At 43.5% G+C, this 9,663-nt stretch overlaps 1 protein-coding gene across 1 annotated transcript; it reads left to right on the plus strand.

Annotated features, from left to right (window-relative positions):
* The first annotated feature begins 6,003 nt into the window (after positions 1-6,003).
* LOC147453075 (putative eukaryotic translation initiation factor 5-1) lies at positions 6,004-9,290 on the plus strand. Its single transcript, XM_086518575.1, has 2 exons — positions 6,004-6,161; positions 7,569-9,290. Exon 2 carries the CDS (start codon positions 7,806-7,808, stop codon positions 9,150-9,152), a length of 1,347 nt encoding a protein of 448 aa, XP_086374701.1. The 5' UTR covers positions 6,004-6,161; positions 7,569-7,805; the 3' UTR covers positions 9,153-9,290.
* The last annotated feature ends 373 nt before the right edge of the window (positions 9,291-9,663 follow it).

The following is a 9,663-nucleotide window of genomic DNA, read 5'->3' on the forward strand; positions in this document are numbered from 1 at the left end:
CCTTGGAGAAATACTCTCCACCGTTGTCAGTCCGCAACCTCTTGAGTTTCTTGCAAGACTGATTCTCAACAAGTGCTAAAAATTTATAGAACACGGGAAGAACTTGATCCTTATGTTTCAAAGGATATGCCCACACCTTTCGAGTAGAGTCATCTATGAATGTCACAAAATAGATGCCCCCCCTAGAGATTTGGTTGACATAGGACCACAAACATCACTATGTACCAAATCTAGAGGTTCAGCTCGCTTTTGACCCAATGGTAAGTGCGCCGACCTAGTCTATTTGCCATAAATATAGTGCTCACAAATAGGAAAGTCAACATAAGACAATACAGGTAAGTAGCCAAAACGAGTCAGAGTTCTCATTCCTTTTTGGCTAATATGACCTAGCCGGCAATGCACAACTCAGTAGACGGCAGCTCGACTATAGATATGTAATCATGACCAACATCTGACACATGCATGGAATACAAGGTACCATGCTCTGACCTCTGAGTACAACAAGATTACCTTTGCGTACTATCCACGAACCATCGCCAAATGTGGTGTTGTAGCCCAAATCATCAAGCTAACCAACAGAAATCAAGCTTTTAGTAAACTTGGGCACATGTCTGACATTACATAAAGTAAAGTGCGTGCCATTCCTTAGATGCAATTTGATGTTTCCGACACCCTCAATGTAGATCTAGTTCATAAGCATCACCAAGTCTCACTTTGCCACAAGAGTGAGAATAAGTAGAGAACCACTCTCTATGTGGTGTCACATGGAAACTTGCACCAAAATCTACTATCCAATTCTATGCATACTGCACATCTTCTGTAACAAGAGCCTCGACAGGTAGATCTGTTGTGAAGACCAATACATCAGAGGTAAGTGCCATAACAACCACTAGAAGAGTCTCTACAATAGGAGCATTTGAAGACTCTAGCACATTGATCTCCTCTAACTTTGCTTTGCCCTTGTTTGAATCATCAGACTTAGAAGTTTCACCGGATTGTTTATCCTTCTTGCTTTGCTGCCATTTCCTGCAATCCTTCTTCACATGCCTTTTTTTATGGAAGTGATAGCACTCGACATTACGCATAGAACCCCGAGACATACTGTGTGAGCCCCTACGTTCCTTGCTTTTGGCACGACTTTGAGTGCGACCCCTCTGTCTATCACTAGCAACATACGCATCACCATCCTTCTTGCCATCGAGAGATTTCCTGCGAATCTCTTCGGTAAACAGACTCCCAAGGACGTCATTGTACACTAGACCAGTACCAGGTGCTGAGTTGCTAATCGCAATACAGAACGTATCCCAAGATGAGGGTAAACTGTATAGCAGGATTATACATTTGATTTCCTCATCGAAGACCAAACCCTGAGTGGTCAACTGAGTGAAAATGATATTGAAATCATATTAATGTGAGTAGAAATAGTGCCCTCTTCCTTCATACAAAGGTCAAACAACTTCTTCATCAAGAAAACCTTATTAGTGGCACTTTTGTTCTCATAACTGGAACACAACTTATCCCATACATCTCTAGCAGTTCTTTCTCCAACTATAGTAAAGTACACAGATTCACCAAATGCAAACGGAGGGTAGATTTGGCCTTAGCATCAAGTTTCTCCCACTCAACATCTGTATACTCGCCCTCTGGGCGCTCCATGATAGTATCCAGCTCGCCTTTTTGTATAAGAACATCTTGAATCTGCTCTTTCCAGATAGCAACATTCATCCCATTAAATTTTTGAATATTGTAAATATCCTTTTCACCACTAGATGACATGGCTGCAAGCTAAAGATAATATGGTGATAAACACTGGTAATTCTGGAAAAAATTCGACAGAGTTTCCCCAGAAAAACTGACAGAATCTCAATCCAAAACTGTCACAACAGATCAGTAACGCATAAAAAGTAATGCTCTTAGAGCATAAGACAGGCGCATCAACCACTAATTGTGCATAAAAAGTCAAAAGACTGACCCAAGACTGCCAACACAACGTCAAATGCACCTAGCCCTCTCTATACATGTCCTATGGCGAGGCCACGAAAAAGGGGTACTCCAGCAACCTGTATCACCGAAAGGATCTCAACATTCGAGAATCCCCCAGCTCAAGAAAACCTCATGCTATCGACCCTCACAAAAGGTTATGCAGACAAGAAACCAGCCCAGTCTTAGAAAGGGCCTCCGAACCGAGTCTCAGAAACGGTCGGGACTGCCAGAAACAAGCTAAATTGGCTCCACAAAAGGTACATATGGCAGTTTCCGCAACTCAGCGTACATCCACTGTCAACAATAGTATACGCACTCAAACAGGCGCCAAACAAAATGTGCAAACAGTAAACAAATCCCTGCGGGGAGTAAAAACTCTCTCAAAAGAGCTCAAGCACTATCAAAAGTGCCAAACAATGCCTATGTGCATCAAATACTTCCACTGAAATCTGTACTGATGCTAAACACTGCAACCTGTAAGAAACCTGGATGTCCTGTATGTATGCAAGAACCTATGAGGAGATGGATGCCTGAAAAACCTGAGACAATGTCGATGCCAAAAAGTGCTCCTAATCAGCCCATAAACACCATCTCAAAAGCACATAATAGCCATAAAGCGGCTATATACCATCCCAAAATAGTCTCTGAACAACCTGCACCTGTGTCCTGTACCTGTACCTGTATCTGTAGAAGAAGTGGAGTTGAAAAAATACAACTCCTGAAGCGTAGCTCTAATAAAGCTTTCGAATGCACGAACAGCTTCGAAAGGGGGGTAAACCTACAGGACACCTGTTGGAAACGCTCTCGGAATGTTGAGTTTGCCGATACCAAAATCGGAAACCTGTTTACACTTTTGAAAGTGAGCACGCACGCAAACGCAAAAACGGCAAGCACAAACCCTACTCTGATACCAGTTGAAGGTGCCGCGGGAAGAGTGTGCGAGTGCAAGTGCAAGAACAGAGAGAGAGAGAGAGAGAGAGAGAGAGAGAGAGAGAGAGAGAGAGAGAGAGAGAGAGAGAGAGAGAGAGAGAGAGACCTGCTTTGGGTGGAGCACACAACAACGTTATCCTGTTGTTTGCAGCTCCTTATTTTGTTGTATTAAAGAATAAGTGTATACATGGTTAAGTTAGTAGATGGGTTAGTAGTAAGTGGGATGTCCGGTCAGTTGGCCTGAATCCCAACAAGGATGAATGATGCGATGAAACAATTGAAGCTAAGCAGGCTAGAAGAGTTGGACATGCATTACATGAGGTTTTGATCTCTCAAGCAAGAGCTAGAGGTTCTTGAGGATATGGTTTTGGATGCAAAGGAAGAGAAGTTCTTGTTCATTGGTACCCTTCCAGGATACTTGGGCATTGAGGTTGCTTGCACTGACTTGCTCGGTGTGAAGAGAACTGTTGATTTCTTGAAGCAAAAAAGAGGGTTGAAAGATGTCAATCAGTCGTGTACTTCTTCATGCATTTCACACAAGAGCTCCTCTGTCACTAGTGAGGATTGTAGCAATGATGATGAGGTTGAGTCAGATGTAGAAGATGAGGTTCTCTCTCTTGATGATGTAGATATTGATAAGGAGTTATGTGCAAGCAATATTGTGAAAGAAAAGACCTTGGAGTGCATGTATGACAAAGAGGGCAATGATATGGTTGTCTTAGTTCCATGTATGGATGCTCAAAAAGTTAAGGCCTTATCTAACTCTATGTGTTTGCATGATGTGCCTATGTATGTTTTTACTTGTGATACAAATGACACGCATGTTGACATTATGGGTAATGTTTTTGCTCCTCCATCTTATGAGTTGACATGGTATCCTGATGACTTGTGGGCATGTGCACCCATTTGGGATGTTGAGATTGTGTTGGTGACATTGGTCGGGATTCATGTTTGCTTACTAGTTATGCTCAAGAGATGGTATGTAGTGAAAGTGATGCTTATGAGACCTACGAGTATGATGATGGTAGTCTTGATTGGGGCTTTGATGATCCGCAAGTTGAGATGGATGAGGAGATGCAAGTTAGTGTGTGTCATGCATTGTCAAGGGTGAAGAAGCTTATGAAAACCTCACATGCATGTGTGGATGTTGAAGAGGATTGTAGTGTGGAAAGTTGGGACAACCATGATGACATGGATACAATGGATGTTTTGTCTTGGCTTGATGTGAGTGATACATCTCACGATGGTGAGAATGCTGATCCATGGTCTTTTGATTTGTATGACATGAGCCTTGATGGTTGGAGCTCACAAGTGATTCATGATTGTCCTTGTGACTTTGAAGGATGCCATTATGCGTGCACGATGGATGCAAGGGATAATACTTTTCCATTTGATCGTGGTAAGGGTATATGGTGTTGATTACTTTGTACATGATGTATCTTTGTACATAAGCTTTTGCATAGTCTACTGCTGAGCATAAATGCTCTAGCAGACTTGGGGTTTGGCAAACTATGATGGGCGCATTTCTGACACCTGTTTTTTGTAAATTTGTACAAACGGACATGACGCCTGATGTCAAAAGTGTGTGTGGGCTTTTTTTGTGTGGGGTATTTAGATTGCTTTAGCAAGAACATGTACATGCACTGCAAGTCGTTAGTCTAGTGGGTTGCTGTAAGTGCCCGTGAGTGAGTTTTTTGAAGGGAGACTTGTATATAACTAAAACTCATGTACAAACTGAAAAAAGATCAGTCAAAAATTAGAAATTTGCAAGTTTTGGGTCGTTGTGGCTTCTTGATGCTTATGGATGCAGTTTTTTGCCCTCGACTAGCCTTCCTACGCGTAGTCGGGCCATGGCAGCTTGTTGTTCGCGCCAATTTTGCACATAGAGGTACATTGAATTGAAATTTGTGGTCTTCAGAGCTTTTGTTGTAGAAAATAGTTTTTTTGAGGCTTGAAAGCATCCCTTTTGGAGTTGTGGTTTGGGAGATAGAGTCTATTTCTCACAACGCACAGGATATGGCATCTTGTAGGCAGTTTGGTGTATGGTAGGTTGTGGAAGCTCTCTTGTTTGGAGATGTGTGTACACTTCAAAAGTGTGTTTTTGAAGAGTTATTTGGTGAAGGTGGAATCTCTTTCTCTCAAGTGCATTGGTCTCGGCGTGTGCTGTAAATCCATGCCAGGGTAAGTGCTTCCTAATTTTCATGGTGGTTTTATGGGTGGGCGTGTGATGAAAATTTCCCAAGAGATCACTTGTCTTTTAGTTGTGGTTTTGTTGAGGTTCTTTTGGTACCGTTTGTGGTGCTGATCTTGTGTCTTGAGCGCTATTGGGAGACATTGCCATAGAGGTGCCCCTTGCTCTTGTTTTCCCAACAACGCCTAGTTTAAAAACCAATCGAACGGCTTGGATTGCACCCGTCTTGCGACGTCTAATGTGGGCCATTGATCCCACCTCCCTAGGGGTGTGTCAATTAGTGACGAGGACCCCTTTGGGGCAGGCCAAAAAGGGGACACATCACCCACGGGACTATTTGACACCACCTTGTCAGGTGGGATCTACGGTCCAGCATCTTTGAATGATGTGGACCGTCCATTTATTCTCAAGAATAAAAAGATTCCGGCCGGTTGAGCCCCTGCGACTCGAACCCACCACCTACACAACCGGAGGCCAGAACTCTCCCATTAAGCTATCGCACGTCACTTGAAATGGAGGCGTGAACATAGAATCATATAACAAAAATGCCGGGGTGGAGATCACATGGTGTTCACTTGGAGATCACTTTGGGATGGACGGGGTCACACTGTAATCACTTTGGGATAGTCGGGATCACACTGTAATCACTTGGTAATGGGTGGGGTCACAAGGTGATCACATGTCGATTGGGATTCACATGGGGATCACTTGGCGGTCACTTGATGTTCACATCAAATTTACTTGGGGTTCACTTTAATTGTGATCACATGGTGATCACTTGGAGATTAAACCGCCATCAGACGGTGCAAAACCGATCCCGTCGCCCCCAATTAATAGGGACCGTAGATCTCACCTGAGAGAAGTTAGTCACGAGGACGCATCACTAAGACCTTACCCCTTTGGGACAGGCCAAAAACTCAAAAAGCTTACCGAGTAAAATGCAAAAAGCTAGGGTTTGTGCTACCTAGTCGGTTTATTTACACAGACTCCTCAAAAGACGGGGCAGAAGGCGAAGGAGCAGATTGCCATTGTCGCCTTTCGCGTCTGCTATCTACAGGTATGGTCTACCTTATCTAACAGCTGCCGTATTTCACCTCTTCCTGCAGTGTTTGTGCGCGCTCGCGTGCGCATGCGGTGTGTGTGTGTGTGTGTGTGTGTGTGTGAGTGTGAGAGAGAGAGAGAGAGAGAGAGAGAGAGAGAGAGAGAGAGAGAGAGAGTTATTGATCCCTGAGTAACCATGGTGTGGGTATGCGCGCCTGTTCGTGCATGGATCTCGATGAGGTAGTCATAATCATTTATTTTAATACCATTGGCAAACCAACTCCGATCTCTTTTGCATTGACATCGGACTGAAGGTCTAACTGCTGTGCTCATCATGTGGGGGTTTTAAAGTTCATCCTGTTGCTACCAGACTTCAATGCGGCCGATTCTGCATGTCTAGAGTCATGACAGACTCGGAAGCTTATGCCTGTATCTGTGTATTGATGGTTATATTGGCTTCTGTGACTGCCTTTTGTAACTTATAGTGGAAATGTCCGATTTCTTACATCTATTTTTTTACCTGTTATTTTAATGGCGCTTCTAAGATGCCTTCTAGGGGGGAAATTGTCATTCAATAACCATCCACATGAATGTAAGAGAGGCTGGATGGACGCACTTATTTGTCCCAAATTTGAGTCGATGCTATTGACAGTTATGTTGACTGGTTTAGAGGCTCCATTGGACAAGCTCAAGTTCATACATTTAAGGGCCTTTTCAAAACTTTCCTGTACTCGCTTCTGGCAAGTACAAGGGCTTTCTAGGATGCACACACATCTCAACTTGCTCTGGATTGACAAGCTGCTTCATTAGTTTTTTGTCTCCTGTTTGTTCTGGTGCTTTGCTGCCCTCTCTTTTGTCTCTCTCTGGGCTATGTTTGATCAATTCTGGTCATAAGGACCAGTTTACATCCTTGAAGGAAAACTGATTGTTTTTATTGAAGAATTTAAGGCAGAAAATGGAGTCTTTCCTAAATAGCTTATGCGGGCTGATTTGTCCTTCATGTCAAGGACACAAAAGTTGTTCTTGCACTATAGCTATCATTCAACTTTTGTGTCCTTCATGTCAAGGACACAAAAGTTGTTCTTGCACTATAGCTATCATTCAAGGTCAGGTTTAAAGTAGCTATCACTTCGTTTTATATTAATAAAGTAGATTAAATTGGTATTGCGCTGTCACTTTTGTTTTTCTTATAGGTTCATGTGCTTGATTGGTGCTATATGTATGTGTGCTGGCCTTATTATGAAGGTATGTAGATGCTCGAGCTCATATGCGTGCTTAATGGAGATTTTTTTGTTTGTATATGTTCATACATCACATGTTTGTGTTTCATATAGTCATTGAACTGTTTTATGCTGTATGCCAGAGGTTGTTTTCATAATTCTGATGCTGATCTATCCTCACTCAACTTCGTTTGTTCGTGCAGGACGTCATTTGTCATGTGCGAAACGACTGTCTGTATGCAGCCGGAGCTCAAGCTGAATCGGAGGTTTATGCATCCTTTCCTTCCAAACTCTTCAAGCGAGGTGTGTCCTTGCGCATACCCTTCCACATCGCTTCTCTTCAAGGGGACCTCTAGGCGCAAGGACGTCGATCTTTTGCAGAAAAAGACAAATCACGCTCTTTCAAAGATTCACCTTCCTGTTTGTCACTAGTAATTGCAATGGCTCTCTTGAACATCGGGGCCGGCAACAAGGATGATGCCTTTTACAGGTATAAGATGCCTCGGCTCATTACAAAGATAGAGGGTCGGGGCAATGGAATAAAGACAAACCTTGTCAATATGGTTGATGTTGCCAAGGCTCTTGCTAGGCCTCCATCTTATACAACCAAGTTTTTCGGCTGTGAGCTTGGTGCGCAGTCCAAGTTTGATGAGAAAACAGGGACAGCAATAGTGAATGGATCTCATGATACGCCCAAGCTTGCAGCACTGCTAGAGACTTTCATCAAGAAATATGTTCAATGCTATGGGTGTGGAAATCCCGAGACAGAGATCATCATTACCAAGAGTCAGCTTATCAATTTGAAGTGTGCAGCTTGTGGGTTTATTTCTGATGTAGATATGAGGGATAAACTGACAACTTTTATATTGAAGAATCCTCCAGAGCAGAAGAAGAAAGGATCGGACAAGAAAGGAATGAGACGGGCGGAGAGAGAGAGGCAGAAGGAGGGTGAGGCTCTAGATGAGGAGATTAAGCAGGCCAAGAAGGAAAGCAAGAAAAAGAAGGGGCAAGATGACACTAAAAATATCCCTAAGAAGAAGGCATCTGGCTCAGATGAGGAGGAACATTCCCCCACTTCAAGCCAAGTTGACATTGCAGAAGCCCAAGAAGATGATGAGGAGGTGGAATGGCTAACGGATACTTCATACAACGCAGCGCAGCAGCGCATCAAGGAACAGCTTACCATGGCCACAAGTGAGATGGTTGTGCTGAGCACAGGAAGCGATGAGCTAGAAAGCAATGGGAAGAGTGTGTCTGTCAAAAGCTCAAAGAAGGGAGGGGCTGATGAGAATGGCACACCTCTGAAAATGCCAAGTCTTCATGACAAACTTGTGAGAGACTTCAAAGGATGCTTGGAGAGTGGTTATGATGCTCATCAGCTTGCGGCCCATTTTCGGCTTGACAGACCGAATGTTAACCAACAGGGATTGATGAGTGCATACTTTGAGGCCCTTTTCAAAGGGATCACCAAAGGACTTGCTAAGGAAGCTGCAATAAAGAAGAGTTATTTGACCAGTGTGGTCACGGATGCGCAGGGCCAGGTATTGCTGCTGGGGGCAGTAGAGGCTTACTTTGTGGGTGGGCCAGTTGAGAGGAGGAAGGAGGTGGAGGTTGCAGGGCTGCTTAAAGTGCTTTATGAAATGGACGTTTTAGAGGAGGAACCTATCCTAGCCTGGTATGACCAGGGTGCTGCTCTAGGTTTCAACTCAGAAGCTGGCCAGGTGAAGAAATTGGTTACTCGATTTGTTGAGTGGTTGCGGAGTGCTGAGTCCGAGGATGAGGATTAAGCAGTACTAGCGGCTAGGCTTAATAAAGTTTTCCGGCAGAAAACTCTTTTTAAGGGTTTTTGGGTAGTTGTTGTAGTGCGGCTATATTTATGTAGACGCTTAATCTAACCAAAATAAATAATTGTGCTTCAGCATGCCTATGACTATGTCTACGAGACTCCTTGGACACACAAGGGTATTTGCTTGGAAGATGCTTGTGCTAGTGGGTTTTGATGTCTTAAAAAGGGAAGGAGGAGGGAGGAATTGTGTAGACTAGTGTAGTGGTAATATTATTTGTATGCATTTGCCTATCGGAGCATTATGTTAACTTGTCAGTGATGTGATTTGGATGTTGCTATCTTTAAAGTGCTGTGTAGGTCTTGTAAGGAGTAGGAAGACCTTCCGTTTTTATGCATGTTTGAACTTGGCAGGGGGCGTTGAATGGAAGTGCTACCAGTTCTTTTGAAGCTCTGAATTCGTAAGCCATATGGCGGGGTTTAATTGTACAAGAGTTTATATGTCACCTGCTTTT

This window comes from Adiantum capillus-veneris, chromosome 8 (genome assembly GCF_014529385.1).
Source record: "Adiantum capillus-veneris isolate H3 chromosome 8, ASM1452938v2, whole genome shotgun sequence".
Classification (NCBI taxonomy): Eukaryota; Viridiplantae; Streptophyta; class Polypodiopsida; order Polypodiales; family Pteridaceae; genus Adiantum; species Adiantum capillus-veneris.

Coding starts and splice junctions, on each gene's coding strand:
- LOC147453075 (XM_086518575.1), top strand. CDS start 7,806: ATGGCTCTCTTGAACATCGGGGCCGGCAACAAGGATGATGCCTTTTAC.